Raw genomic sequence first — 15727 nt, 5'->3', positions numbered from 1 at the left:
CTGCCAGTATAATTTGAAGCTGTATCCAAAACAAATAGTCATCGTCGAGCTGGTTTTGAAGGCATCTGAGGAGCCTGTGGAATCTGTAGCCCACAAATCATGTGAATCAGCTTTTCTACGGCGTGACCTTCACGCGGAGACTCCCAGCGCACGCCGATTGGCTCGCGGTTACACAGTTTTCCCGACGATTGGTTCGTGGGAGTGCGTCAGGTCTCAATAGAGCTGAACCTTGTAACCGAGGGGTGGAATGAAGTTTGCGGGCAAACTTTCACAAGATACGCAAATTTGGACACCTGGACAAGTGCGCTGGACTCAGTCACTGTTACACCGGAGCTATGAAAAGTTTGAAACAACGACTTAAGAAAAACGAGGTAAACGTTAGATGCAGGTTTTACCGTTTCGAAAAGCTTGTCAAGACTTTGGACCAAGCCCATAATGTGTCCTCAATCTGTGTGTAGTAATGGGGCTGTGGGTGGTCAGTCTGCGCGTGCTCGTGCTGTAAGTTGCATATTATTTTGTTGAACACCAGGAGTGAATTATGTTTACGTTTAAAGTGATAAGGACTCTGCTACTCTCCAGACTCGTTTATCACATCTTCAGAAATTACTCGAAAGCCCAGTAGTTGATATTATCTCTGCGTTTTTCTCCTGTGTTTCTAGTAAAACTTATTGCGCGTGAGTGAGACAAGCAGAGGTTGTTTACTGTGTTGTTGCAACGGAATACAACTGTGGGAATATTTCAAAAATATTGTTTATATTGTTAGCACACTGTGGTACACTATGGGTCTAATAATTTGGCCATAAGCAATTGTAATGCGGTCAACAGACCTGTAACGTCTAGTGCTTTTATTGATAATAATAGACATATTAGAACTTCTCATTATTGATAGTCAGCCAATCAGGATCAAGAATTCAGCATCACTTTGTCGTAAACTGAAGGATAATTCTATAGTCGTGAATGCTAACCTATCGATACAGCTTCCCAACTCGCCATATTGCACAATATAATAGCAGTGCTAACTTTTTAATTATGCATAGCAGCATTCTGTTATTTTAGGAATTATATTATGAAATGTAAAAATAGGTTTTAAATACAATTGTTGTTTCTCTTAAACAATTTTAGTGTCTTTTTGTTGAATGAAAACGGTAAGTCTTTATTAGCACAGCCAAACAGACGATGACAAAAACCCATTTAGCTTCCAATAACGGCTCTCTAGAGCTGCAATAGAATAGGTTGTGAATTATTGAATTTTTTATATATATATATATATATATATATATATATATATATGATATATATATATATATATATATATATATATTTGCAATTGTCTCAGAGCGCAGAATGGGGAAAGTATGATGAGCGTCTGATGAAGGCAGCAGAGAATGGAGATATAGAGAAACTCGCAGCCACACTCAAGAAAGGAGCCAGCCCCACCAAACTAGACCCAGAGGGCCATTCTGCGTAAGTGCCACTTTCAAGTGACCATCTCTTACTTGATGCTGAAAAGGACTGTCCGCCGTACAGTTAGCAGTAATTAGAGCTTCTCACTGAGAATATTTCCCATTGTAAGTATAATCTAAATTTTCTACCCCATGCAGCAAAACCGACTAACGTAACATTTTTTGCAAAGACAGCTCATTTTAAAGTCAGTCGGCATCCTCTGTGGGTCTGTGCGCTACTGAGCTCATTTCTGTTTTGAAGTGGAAGCGAACCCCTCTGTGAAGGGCTCTGGGATCAAGTGGTCTTGCGATCTTTGATTTGACGTGAATCTCAAAAACATATCTCTTTCCTCCCTGCCGGGACTCCTGCGCTCACTTCTTCTGTATGCATTTCATCACTCGTCTCTTGCCTCAAAAGATAGCTTTTTAATAAAAGTGCAAATGTCCAGCCAGGGAATGAGGGAAGGGATTTTGATAGCCCTATTTTTTTGTTCCTCCGTTCTCCATGGAGATGCACAATGCCTTGATTGTTGTCGAATTTATTTCCAGTAGCTGCTTCCGAATGAAAAGTAGGGAGTCTGTAGCACTCAAGTTTTGTAGTGTTTCTCTTTTGCATTAGAATTGCCTGGATCACAAGTGGCACATATACGCCAACCTAAAGCTTTACTGCTTAAACAAATTTTGAAGCAATTTCAACCTAAATACTATTTAAATCCCCTTTCTGCATTGGTTTCTATTTTACCCTAAGCTATCTAGAATGCCCTGTTTGCTTTGTGCAGATGTCTGTATTTTTTATTGTATAACTGACAAAGCTATGGAACTACTTCCGCGATCCATAATGTGATTTATTATTTTTTTCCTCCATGAGCCTGCCACATACTTGTGGCGATAAATACTACTATGGGATAAACAAAACGCACAAATAAACGTTGAACCTCAGAGAAGCATTAGAAGTAAATATGTAATTTTTAAATCAAGCTAAAAATTTACATTACATTCGAAAACATTTAATTACTTAATTTTCAGTGACAATTGTTTTTTTTGTGAATGAATTTTGCTTTGTAGCTTGCTTTATCTCTTTCCAAATTATTGCTTTATTATGAAATTATTATATGTTTAATCTCTGCTATAACTTTATTGTGGTAGTTTTGAATTTATTTTTAAAATATGGCACCTTTTAAATCTCAAAATCTTTATTTTCAGACTATTCTGAAAATATTAAAGCTTTATTCTTGTATTATTCTCACAATACTGACTTTAATCTCATAATCTTGTTTTGTAAAAAATTTTTATGTCTCACTCTCGCTCCCCCAATTTTTTTTTAATGAATGAAAAAGGCATTTACAAGGTTTTAACAAGTGCTTAATGGTTCGTACCTGACTGGACAGTGGCTCATCCAATCACAGCATGACATCCCGTTTACAACGGAGCCATGTCAGGTGTTAAAGTGGTTCCCAACTAGTGGAAAAAGAAACTTGCAAAGCAGAGAAGTTGTTCCGCAGAGTAAACACATAATCATACAGTAAATCCTTCTAACTACATAGGCGTTTAACTAAATCATAGTGGTGCTTTGGTGATAATATGTTTATGGGAGAGTATTAAACATGTTGTGCGGTGTTATATTTTTCTTCTTTTATCTCTTCAGGTCAGCTGTTTTTAAAGGGGGCTGTTATGCGTTAGGTGTGTCAGGCCTGTGACAGGATTTCACTCGCGTCCTGTTTTTGTTAAATATTTTGTACCTGCTAACGTTTTTCTTTCAAATAGAACATACGGTTTTTCTCGCCTTGACCTTGCCAGTAAATATGATGGAATAAGGAAAGTTTCACGTTTTTATTTTCATTCCTTTTTAAGATTGAATTTTATGCCATACATCTTGCTGATACTTCTTTAGTCCTCTATTTCACTTTTCACATACCAACAGTCTTAGTGATCTTCTAAACACTGATCTCTCAAGGAGTGGCTTTGTCTATTTTCTGTTGAAACAGGCCTAGGCCGCCATGTTATTGCATGTTTCATTTCAAGTTTCTTGGCTCTTAATAGATCCTCATAGAATTGGAAAATCACAGATAAATTCACCGATATGTTGCCGATGTCGTGGAAGTATGAAAATATGAATTGTCTGAATATGATTCATGTTGTATTTAAATACACAAAATTAAACTTTTGATGTTAATGATGGTAATTACACGCATCTTTTTATGCTATTTTTAAGCTTTCACGTTGCTGCTGGCAACGGCCTCATAAATAGTCTAAATGCTTTCCTGGATAATGGTGTCAATGTGAAGGCTGTAGATGCTGCCGGTAAGACTTCCTGTCTTCTGCATACTCATATAAAAGCATGTAGGTGACCCTGCACCACAAAACCTGTCTTAAATCGAAACCAAAACATTGTGTAGATCAAAATGATTGATTTTTCTTTTAATGCCCAAAATCATTAATACATTAAATAAAGTTCAATGAAGATATTTTGTAAATTACCGTAAATGTCAACATTTTTTGATAAGTAATATGCATGGCTAAGAACTTCATTTAGATGACTTTAAAGGCAATTTTGTCAGTTTAAAATGTTTTTTGGGTTTTTTTTGCACCCTCAAATTCCAAATTTTCAAATAGCTGTATCTATATATCAGTGGAAAGCTTATTTATTCTGATTTATTCTTTCAGATTCTGTATAAATTGCAAAATCGACCATTAAGACTGGGTTTGTGGTCAAAGGTCACACATTTTTAGTAGGTCTGCATATAAAATCCTGTGCTCAAATGACCACACTGAAATTTGGGATTCAAAATCTAATTCAAACTTGAAAATAATTAAAACAGTTTAGACTTTAAAAAATATATAAATCAAAGAAAGTGAATGATTCTGCACTATTTGTCGGTCGCTAGTCAAACTATTAAATAAGCTAATTTGTGAAATTGATACCCATGCAAGTGACTGGATGTCGTTGTTTCCATTTGAAGCCCAAGAAGCTCTTTGGATCTTTTACACATCGTGCTGGGGAACACGATCATCAGGCTTGAGACAAACTTGTAGAGTATGAGATGATATCAGACCCAAAATGATCAACAGATGAACGCACAATTATTCATGTACTGCATAAAGTTTGTGCATGTATGTTTCTAACCAGAAAAAAATGCCTTTCGATTTGAGTCTGGAATTCAGGATTAAATGACTGTGCAGTGATTTGAACAAATACAGACATGTTTGTGAATAAACATGTTCTGATCTGCGTTAATATATCATAAACTGCACATACAAAAAGCATTCCGGATCAGATGACGTGCATGCATTTATTGGCATCCTGTTCAGGTTCATCTCGTTTGGTTCATAAGGATTTTGAGACATTTCATGACACCCACACCCACAAATCAACAGACTCGAACTGAAAGGCATTTGTTAGTTGTGTGGTTAGCAAGATACGTGCACAAAAGTTATGCAGTACATTGCTAATTGCGCATGCATCTATTTATCATTTAAATCTAATATCGTCCCGTAGGGCTGCCAAAAACATTGTATTCATTACATGGATTTCATACAACTGTGTGATTGTTTCTAAATGTCACTTGTTATTTTCCTCCACAGGTAAAACAGCTCTGCATCTGGCCGCAGCCGGCGGTCATTCCATGTGTGTGCAAAAGCTACTACAGGTACCGTCCACTGCGTTCCTCCAATAACAATCACAGGAAGAAAGACTAATGAGAAAGCACATTGGAATGTCACAGCGCTGACATCTGACCAGCCCCTTTAGCGATTGCTCTGCCAAAAACTGCTCAATGCTTTCTTTTCTTTCCCTACCCTCTATGTTTTGTGTTTTATGTTTAAAGCCCTTCCTTATTTGTTTTTTTTTGTTTTTTTTTCTCTGGACTTTCTCTTGCTTTTGATCCCCACATAAAGCTGTGCGCTTAAGGCAGGGCCAGAGCAATTTACTTACTCATTTTTGTATCATAGCAACAGTTCATTTGCTCACAAACGCACCATTGAGAACGTGTGGCATTATCTGGAATGGAATAATTCTTCTTCGTAAAGCTTTGATGTGAATACAGCAATAATTAAATGCTAGTCAAAAGGAAGGAAATGGATGCAGATGAGTTTCAATGGGCAGTCAATTGTATTAAAGTGGCAAAAACAAAATAATTCAAACTATGAACAATGTAAAGGATTACAAGAAGAAGATGATAAATAAAATGCACCCTAATCATTATCACGTGAAAATTACATACTAGCTTAATTAAAATGGAATCTGATGACTGAGTGTATTTACATGCATGATGAGAGCATGTGCTTTAATATGGCATTTATGCAAGTTACATTCTCCTCAGGTTCTTATCTTGTTGAGCAGAGAAATATTTAGCCGAACTTAAGCTTTGAAATAAGTCATTTAAGATTTTACAACACAATTTTATATCGATTCAGAATGCATAATATTGCTCAGGTGCATTTGTTAATAATTTCTTTCTTTTACAGTGTAAATGTCCTGTAGACAGCACAGACCTACAGGGCCGAACAGCTTTGCATGATGCAGGTATGCAGATTTTTTGCTTTTTAAGATGTGACAAAATTGTATTTTAATTAGAAATATAACATTGAAACATTAAAGAAGGTCATAATAAAATCCAGTTTTTTATTTTTTACTTATTTTATTTTTTTTATTACTATTCCGCTTAATGTTATTAAAGCGTTCATCATTTATAATACCACATTTGCATTTTTTTTTTTTTGCAGACTGCAGTGCATTGACATTCTATAGAACATGTATATATGTTTTTGGATTCTAAAGCAAGAAACGTTTGTGAGCATGCCTCAATATAACATCTTATAGTGTTTAATTCAGTTCACTGACATGGAAAGTGTTTATCTGCAGATGACAAGCCTACAGACTTACCCCAAATGAGGCTCTTGACAATGAGTTCTTTTATTTTGGCCCTCTTTGCTTTTTGGGTGTGCGTGTCGGATTTATTGTTGTTATTCTTCTGCGCAGATCTTTCATTATAAATTCATCAGTTACTGGATGGTGATGCATCAAGGACAGATATAGTGTCTAGCTGTCAGGTTTGATCGGAAAATTATAACGTCTTCTGTCTTTTTGTTTTTCAGCATATGCAGGCTGCAAAACCGCCATCAAAATGCTCTGTGACGGCGGTGCATCTATTGATGCTGTCGATGCAGTAAGTAAAATAGGCTTTGAAACGGCAATTAAATATCCCTGAAACAACGTGTGTTTATAAGAAGCAATGTGAGAAAGTGAGATAGAATAATTGATTTTGAAATTGAAACTGAAAAGGTGCTGCAATGTTTGTTGCATTGACTTTTTTTTAGGATGGTAGATCGCCCTTATTGCTTGCTGCTAAGATGAGCCAACCGGGAGCATGCCAGATGCTTGTTCAATATGGAGCGCGCTCTGTTCTTCGAGACAAGCAAAACAAGTAAGTATTTAAAAATGATCAGATCTTCTGTATTAATAATGATGCATAAAAAATCAAGTATGTGAAACCAAAATACAAAATGTGGAAGATCACAGTTTAAATGCAAATGCACATTCCAATCTGTATACTGACGTGAATCAGTTTGCAAACTAATATAAAAAAGGCCATCTCGGGTCATCTTAGCTGCATTGTGTCAGCGTCCTTAAGAAAACCATCTTCATTTCTTTGAAGCGGCAGAGTTTCAATGCAGAAAGCCGCAGTGAAGCTTATGTTTATTTGCTTTTTAAGAGCAGCAACACATTTTATTCATATTTGAAACTTAATATTTAATATAATAGGTAATATAAAAGTTAACTTAACCCTTGTTTTGTGCTAAAAAAAATCTAATGTGTTCCAGATGAAAATGGTGTTCCAGATGAAAAATGACCCACCTTACTAACCCTAACCCACTTGTATGTAATTTTATGGGGCAAACTGAGGTGCAGAATCTCAATGAAACCTACACATTCAATCATTCAAAAATCAAATACAAAACCTGGGCTAACTGAAAAAGTTGATATTAAAAAAATGTATTCTAATATTAGGTAATGATATAGCATCATGAGAAATGCGCAAACAATTGTTTTGTAATGTTCGTGTAAGCAAAGTCAGAAGGTTTTAGATTAATGTGGTAAGATCAGGAACAGCTGTAGATTTATTCACAAACAACGTAATAATGTAGTTTACAATACGGGTCACCAAACTTGTTCCGGGAGGGGCCAGTGTCCTGCAGAGTTTAGCTCCAATCCTAATCAGACAGACCTAAACCAGCCGATCAAGGTCTTGCTTCAAGGCAGGTGTAAGGCAAGTTGGAGCTAAACTCTGCAGGACACCGGCCCTCCAGGAACAAGTTTGGTGACCCCTGGTCTAGAACATGAACTGCTTTTGATGTCTGATTTAGATAAAGCTCATGCAAGTAAAGACATTGCAGAAAGAATGAGTGTGATTGACTTTGATCAGTTGGTGTGGCAATAATAATATTTGTTTATGTGGCCCGTTTTCCTCTGACTCGTTCCCTTATTTTATGTATGTGTTCTGACTAGGACTGCACTTATCTTAGCTTGTGAGAGTTCTTGTAAAGAAGCAGCGGATATTCTCTTGAAGACTAAGGCAGATGTTTCTGCAGTAGACCTTTATGGCCATGATGCTTACCACTACGCCAGACTAAGTCAGAAACAAGACTTGATTACACTTGTACAATATGCCTTGGAAAAAAACACCAAAGGTAATTTTTCCTGTTTTCTCACCATATACATGAATAAAGTGGAATGAAATGTTATGTCACCTCGTCAGAACACCATATAATCTTGTGACCAGCAAGAGTTTTTTTTTTTTTTTCACAAAGGCAGTGCAAAATGGTGGTCTTGTTATCCTTACATATAGCAATTACTGAACATGCTCTTGCAGGCGACAGGTCAGTTGAGTTTTAAATTTAGACCTGCCGTATCAACCAGCACGCTGTCATTTAAGGGTAATGTCGTGTGATTTTAAGAGAAGTGCCTGATAGAGTCAGATCTAGCTGTGCTCACAGACACTTCTTATATTCTAACACTAAAAGGAAATCAGTTTCAAAAGGTGACTGCTCTGTATTTCTTTTGCAAGAACAGTTTTGTTTAAAGAGAGAGGCCCTGAAAGATTCTCATTATACCCTTTAAACTTAAACATCTCCAGATAATTAAATGCAGCGATTAAAAAAAAAAAATGCTTTGTTTTCATTTCAAAACATTTCTCCCAATTTTGTTTTCAGCTAAGGAAACTGCCACTGTTTCACAGAAGATCCAACAGGTAACATTGACATTTAGCTGACAGTTTTAACTGTTTAACACATTTGCATGCTCTTTCGCAGTTAAGTTTAAGTATTTATAATTCAAGACCGGAGAGGCAGTTAACGGCAGCCGAGAAGTCATTGTTTTGCTGCACTAAAAACTAACTTCATCTGTTTATTGATTTTACTGCCATCTAGAGTCTTAAACACTAAACGCAGTGCTCTTTGATTGGAATCATCCTAATACCCGACTGCTTGATAACGATTGGTGCTCCTGCCTCCGTCTCTCCAATGATGGAAATCAAATTCATGAAGTTTAATATTCTTCTGCAGCTGTCAATGGAGAGGAATACTGATTCTGTTGGTCATAAAATAGTTTTATACTGATAACACACATGCATTATAGGTTTTATAAATTTTACTGTTGGGAGATTGAAATTCAGTGTAACAAATTCTAATTAATAGATGATGTTTTTGATTAAGGCGGTGTTTTTCTTTCCAAATGCAGGCTAAACCCCTATCAACAGGGACTGGCCGGACCAAAGCAGGATCAGTAAAGACTGAAAAACCTTTGTCAGAGCCACTAATAGTGAGTTTCTTTAGGGGATGACATTTAAATTAAGGCTATGAGGCAGTCACTTGTAGCTGATTGTGGTCCTGTCATGAGTTGTGATTGTCATCAGTAAAGAGTTGTGTCTGAATTACAGAGGGAACATGGCAGTCACTCCGCTGAAGGTAACGTGGCACAGGCAGAACATCAGGATTGCAATCAGTCATATCACAAAAGCTTTTTAGGGCTTGGCTCTAATGTTTTAAACATGTTTCCTGTTCCCTGAAGGAAAAGGTGCCAAACAAAGTCAGAATCTGGATTCTACGCAGGTACCCTGTCTAATCTAACTTGATCTTTGGCTGCTGTGTTCACCTAAAAATGAAAATATAATAATGAAAATGTACTCTCCCTTAGGCCATCCGAGATGTAGATGGTTTATTTCTTCTTTGGAAAAGATTTGAAGAAATTTAGCATAATATCATTTGCATACCAGTAGGTCCTCTGGAGTGAATGGGTGCAGTTTTAATTTTTTTTTATTTATTTTTTGTTACAAACGTGCATCTTTTCGCTAACCATTTGCTGATGGGACTTGAGATGTGCAGATTATTCCTATTCACGGCAGAGGATCAATTGGTGATCAAGTGATGTAATGCTAAATTAACTGTTTCGTCAGTGTCGGTGTAATATTACATTAATATGTAATATCATGATATCTTGCACAGTTTTTTAGTTGTAGTTTGAAAGATATAGGCATAGTTTGTCAGACAATTGTCATCATTTAATTATCCTCATGTCAATTTATACATAATTATCCTAACCTGTATGAGTTACATTTTTTTATGTTGAGCATAAAAGATGTTTTGAAGCATGCTGGTAATCAAGCAGTTGATTCCAAACGTTTGGTCAAAATTCTTCAAAATGTCTTAGTTTCTGTTCAACATAGGAAATAAATTTTTACAAGCTTGGAAAAAAACAATAGGGTGAACTAAACAATCAATGAGTATGAGAGTTCTTTAGTGTGTGAACCAGTAAAATAAAAATGTTCAATTCTTCAAGACTTGTTTTAGAGAATTTATTAATTTAATATAGATTTTTATGCAGTGCACCAACTAATATGGTTTATTTGTAATGAGAGATCAAACTTGACACCAGCCGTCAAAATAAAAAAATACTGCAATTCATTTAAGCAAAGTATTTTCTACTGCATCATTACCTATGTGAATTGTTCAGGTCAGGCCCACACAAGCAGCTCCTGTTCCAGTGAGATCTGCTCCGATGGAGTTATTGCCCGGTGAAGTAGAGGCTCTTAGGAGAGAACTAAGAGATTCACGAAGGAGGCAAGAAGCTGCAGAGGCAGAGGTACACAGGCTGGACACGGCGCTGGCTCTGCGTGCTCAGGAGTATGAAGGACTGAGGAGAAGCAGCGAGCAAGCTCTGCATGCAGCCCATAAACGATCGTGGGAACTGGAGGAGGCCCTGGGTGAGGTGCAGAGGAGGATGGCAGGCTCAGAAACCCGAGTGAGACAGATGCAAGCTCATCTAGTGGCTGTCAGGGAGCACTTGGTAGAAGAGCTGAGAGTCCAGCTCCAAGAGGTCAAAGGTCAGCGTGAGGCAGCCGTAGCTGAATTAGGACGGATGCAGAAGGAGCTCATCCAGAGCAGGAGGGAGGTGGAGCAGCAGAAGGAGAACCAGAGCTCCTTAATGCAGGAACTAAGTCGCCTTTCCCATGAGCTTCTCTGCAGGGAAGAGCAAATGAATACACTGAGGACCAGGTTAGCAGAAGTGGAGACACAGCAAGCTGAGATGTTGTGTAAAGAAGCTCAAACCCCATCAGAATGGTGCCGCACTCATGAGGAGAGCACCATGACTGACCTCACCACAGAAAATCCTGAACCGGCTGTAGATCTGGAGAACTACATTAACAAGAATGAGCACACAGTCATAACTAGCTCACTGAAAGATGCACTGCAACAGGCTGAAACCAAAGCTGACGAGGCTCTAGAGAAGTTCCGGAGTGCCCAGGAGGAGAACCAGAACCTGCTGAGAGAACTTCAAGAACAAAAGTCTGAGCTGGACACTATACAGGAGGCTCTGCAGGCCAGGTTTGTTCCTGTTGCCTTAGTGCAGGAAAAGGAGAAAGAGGTGGAACGACTCAAACTGGCCCTTGAAAAGAGGGAGAGGAGACAAAACCAGGCCAGTGTGAACATCTCAAACTTAAAGGATGAGGGTGTTCAGACAGAAGAACACAGGCAGCCATGGACAAGTGAAGTACAGCAGAACCAAGTATCTTCTTCTACAGGAAGTGACAGAGCAGAATGTGAAGTCACTAGAAGGGCAGTGAAAAATACACAACCATCTGGAACAGAAAGCAAAAATAGCACAAATGAAGACCAGGGGAGCAGATTGCAGGATCAAGTTGAAAAGGTGATTATTGCTTGAATATTAGTTACATAATTGTTTCTGGCAGATCTAACCATCTAGAACACTCTGATCATCATTGGGCATTACACAGGGCACATTGTTCCTCAGTAAATGTAATTACATGTGTTCTCTGTCTCAGTCATCAGTGGAGCTTGAGGGACAGAAGTTGGTTCAGGTCAACATCTCAGAACCCACCAGCTCCTGCGACCCATCACAGTCTGACAGCTCCCTCCAGGCTCAGGTCCACAGCCTGCAACAACAGCTAGAGGTCAGTTACTGCTTGCTCTATCCTATATTTGAGGTTTTGAGAAATTTATGACAAAATGTTCACTTTTGTGTAAGCTATTAATTTTAATTTACAGCTTTAATAATCTTCATGGGGAAATTGATTAATTTGGGCTACAGAAATGAACACTAATACAAAAAATACATATTTATTATATTACTTATTTTTTGGGATTCATGGTTTCTTATGCTGTTTTTGTGGAAAACAGAATATCATATCTAAATTCACCAAATTTAAATTCAGTATGCTAGTAGAGTTTTTGTGCTATTGCACAGACAGACATACATTTGTTACAGTAGCATGTTTCTTAGCAGCATGAGATGGGTGGCTGGAGAGGTCTTCACCTCGGCAGACTTAACAGAAGCAATTTTTACAATCCCACAGAGTGACATGAAATCGTCCGGCGGTATTACAAGAAATCTGCAGCGACTGTGACCAAAAACAGCATTACCCATGAATCACTCTCCAGAGGCATCTTAACTTTTATCAAAATAACTCTCACTCCCCCCAATGCTTTTAATGTAATCCAACAAAATAGAACACTTTATGACCTGTATTGTCCATTTCGGTTTATGCATTATTAATTTTTTTTAACCTGATGGGATATCCAGTGCATAATGAATTCCTTGTTTTCTTTTCCTTCTTTTTTTTTGACAGGACTGTGAAAAACATTATAGACATGTGCTTTCAATTTACCGAACACGATTGCTCAGTGCAGCACAGGTAGAATTTTATTTTTGTATTGTCTATATTGTATTATTATTATTATTATTATTATTATTATAGCTTTAAAGATGTTAGCATTCATGTTTTTTTCAGGGTTACATGGATGAAGAGGCCAGAGTGGCTCTACTTCAGATTGCCAAGATGAGAGAGGAATGTGTGTGTTGAGTGGACATTCAGTGTGCTACTGTTGCTAAGTGTGTGTGTGTGTGTGTGTGTGTGTGTCTGTGTGTGTGTGTCTCTGCATGTATACGTTACTGCTAAAAGGCTTGAGGTCTTGTAAGATCTTTTAATGTCTTTAAAAGAAGTCTTATTCTTACTAGGCTGGGTTTATTTGATAAAAATTCAGTTGAAACAAAAATGTAGTGAAATTATTTTAAAATTGTAATTATTTTATATTTAAGTATATTTTTAATAATATTTTTCTGTAATGTGCTGAATTATAATCCAGTATTCAGTGTCATGTAATCCTTCATAAATAATTTTAAAATGCTGATTTGGTCCTCGAGAAACATTTCTTACTATCAATGTTAAGAAAATGTGCTGCTTTATATTTTTGTTCAAACTGTGACACTTTTTTTTTTTTTCAGTTCAAAAGTTATATATTAATTGTATTAATAAATTAATTCTGTAACAGAAAACAAATCTAATTTGGTGTAATTTAGGTTCCCCTTTTATTCTGAAATGTTGTGTGCAAGTTAACCAAGGTTCTTTGTAACAAATTGAATCGACAAATAAACTAAAAAATACTGAAATAGCTACAATTAGCTATATGAAACCGCTACATTGGTGAAATAATGTCTGTTGTTTAAAGAGTATACAAAAACAAAATAAATAATGTGCAATTTCCTATCTGCTTTCTTTTTCTTAAACATTAGAAACATTGATAGCAAAAATTGATTTATTTTGAGATTAGTGATAAGGACTTAATTTTGATTAGTGATAAGGACTTAATTTTGGGCGACTTTTAAAGACATTTTCTCAACTTTTTATATATTTATTTTATATTTTTGCATATCCCGGATTTTCAAATAGCTGTATCTCAGCCAAATATCGTGATATCCTAACAGACTTATGTATTCAGCTTTCAGATGATGCATACATTTTAATTGGCCATTATGACTGGTTTTGTGGTCCAGGGAACACCTATGATATTTCGCGCTCATTTCGGTTCTTATGTAAACAAAATAAAGTGACTAAAACGCAACATTGTCATAATTTTAAGTCAATTAAAAAATTCTGTCTGATTTTCAAATGCTATGGATGCCATTCGGGCGACTTACATCACATGAAACACTTTTATGCCACTTCTCGTCTTTCAGGGCAGAAGAGGGGTGAGTGACACGAATTTTCATTCTGGGCAAACTTCTGTCAAAACTGCCCTTGCAAAACCATACCAACGTTTCCCATATTACTTTATTTTGAAATATTGCACCTGCCACTTACTTTAAATGATGAAGATAAAGAAAACGCAACGCAGGCTCACTGATAACTTAAGTCGCTATTATTTAAGAGTTATCAATTGTTTTATCGCTGTCGTTATTCGGTCGAAGCCGACTGTTGGCATCGCAAAAATGTATTTTGTTTTATCCGGTGTTCTTTTATTGGGTTGTTGCCAATAACCATAAAGATACAGTTCACCCAAAAACGAACCTTTCCTTTCGCGCCTTTCCAAATCTGTCGTTCTTTCATCTTTCATCTAAAAGACTCGCATCTACGCTTCAGCTGTTTCATAAAAACAGAATGATTTGCCTCGAGACTCTTCTGATCCTGTTCCTGTGAGTCAAAATCTCTAATTACAGGTCGTTTCATCACACCGTGTACAAAGCCGCGTTCTTTATAGTGAAGGGATCAGACTGCCCTCTTGTGTTCTGTTCTACACGGTTGCGTTTTGATGGAGGATGGTTAGGGGATTTGTGTCCTCTGGGGTAAATATTTTGCCTTGAAAATGAGCGTAGGGTGGTGAGCAGTCATCTCTGATGTCCTAAAAACTCAAATTACCGATGCTTTGTATTAATTAGGCAGAAGTGGAAGACACTGTTTATGTACTTAATGAAATCTATCCCTTGGCAAAAAAAGAAGAAGAAGCTTTTCTTAGTTTTCCGTGAAGAGGCCTGGCAATAAACTCCCAATACACAGATTGCACAAACTCTCAGCATATGGTTTTGATTTCAGCACTCAACAACAAAAAACGAGAGACTTGTTGTTAAACACTGACCTCAACACAGTCATCCATCAAGATTTTTATTTGTGCTAATACGATTTATTGTCTACACTGAGGTTTGGCTGAGCCTCGCGCTTGCACAGATCTGTTTTTTTTTTGGTTCTACGATGAACTGACTGTGGTCATTGTGGTTTCGTTCGGTTTCTTGGCTTGGCTGTTCATGTTGTAACCGTAGTTTATCAAAGCCCGTGACACTGAGAAGAGCTTTTTGGCACTGCATTAAAGTTTTATTCCGCTGAAGTCTGAAGATTTTGCACAGGAAAGGAACATAATACCCCATTAACTTTGAGGGAACCCTGACCCTCCCCAAATACAACTTGAACCCCCACCAGCCACATCAATTTGTTCACTTGAGACCCACTTCCCTCCCTCGCTATTATTGTGTCTCATATTTAATAGAGGAGCGAACCACAACATTGGTTTCATGTTTAGATCTTTGTGGTCTGATCTGTATAAGCTGTTCTCAGTAATTACGGTGAATACTTTTCAATGTGCCTGGAAATTTTCCTTTAATCAGATTTCCAAAGCACTAACCAGAACCAGATGCCCACTTGGTTTGTCTCATATTACTGTGAGCTTAAAGATCACAGCGTGGTGATCGCTTTTAAAAGTCTGCTAACATATACTGACTGCAAACGGGCCCCACCTCTTCCCCCGAGGGGGGTTTAACCTCAGTAAACGATGCTGCTTTTACTTTTGCTCCTGCGCCGGTCAGATCCATTTGAAAAACATGACTTGTTCAACCTTTGATAACACAACCCAACTAAAGCTTATACAGTTTCTCCAATTTCATGGTGTTTAGCTTACCTTATTAGCATTTATGTTGGTCTTGCTAGCATACCCCGCGTTTTTTT

At 37.3% G+C, this 15727-nt stretch overlaps 1 protein-coding gene across 6 annotated transcripts; it reads left to right on the top strand.

Annotated features, from left to right (window-relative positions):
* Window positions 1-42: 42 nt before the first annotated feature.
* Window positions 43-13102, top strand: uacaa (uveal autoantigen with coiled-coil domains and ankyrin repeats a). Of its 6 annotated transcripts, none has more exons than XM_043216524.1 (16): window positions 43-371; window positions 1337-1464; window positions 3655-3743; window positions 5025-5089; window positions 5907-5964; window positions 6537-6607; window positions 6759-6865; window positions 7948-8129; window positions 8652-8689; window positions 9178-9258; window positions 9377-9404; window positions 9508-9548; window positions 10450-11643; window positions 11780-11908; window positions 12584-12649; window positions 12746-13102. In XM_043216524.1, exons 1-16 carry the CDS (start codon window positions 336-338, stop codon window positions 12815-12817), a joined length of 2385 nt encoding a protein of 794 aa, XP_043072459.1. In that variant the 5' UTR covers window positions 43-335; the 3' UTR covers window positions 12818-13102. The 6 variants fall into 6 exon arrangements, with proteins under 6 accessions (XP_043072459.1, XP_043072460.1, XP_043072461.1 ...); XM_043216525.1 differs by having other exon boundaries at window positions 1337-1568; XM_043216526.1 differs by lacking the exon at window positions 1337-1464.
* The last annotated feature ends 2625 nt before the right edge of the window (window positions 13103-15727 follow it).

This window comes from Puntigrus tetrazona, chromosome 18 (genome assembly GCF_018831695.1).
Source record: "Puntigrus tetrazona isolate hp1 chromosome 18, ASM1883169v1, whole genome shotgun sequence".
NCBI classification, from domain to species: domain Eukaryota; kingdom Metazoa; phylum Chordata; class Actinopteri; order Cypriniformes; family Cyprinidae; genus Puntigrus; species Puntigrus tetrazona.
The sequence above is the reverse complement of the archived record's forward strand: the minus strand, read 5'-3'. Positions and strand labels throughout refer to the sequence as shown.

Bases quoted from the DNA above. Each gene is read 5' to 3' on its own strand.
- uacaa (XM_043216524.1), top strand. From the start codon at position 336: ATGAAAAGTTTGAAACAACGACTTAAGAAAAACGAG. The intron at 1,465-3,654 runs GTAAGTGCCACT...GCTATTTTTAAG, and splicing joins GACCCAGAGGGCCATTCTGC to CTTTCACGTTGCTGCTGGCA. The intron at 8,130-8,651 runs GTAATTTTTCCT...TTTTGTTTTCAG, and splicing joins CTTGGAAAAAAACACCAAAG to CTAAGGAAACTGCCACTGTT.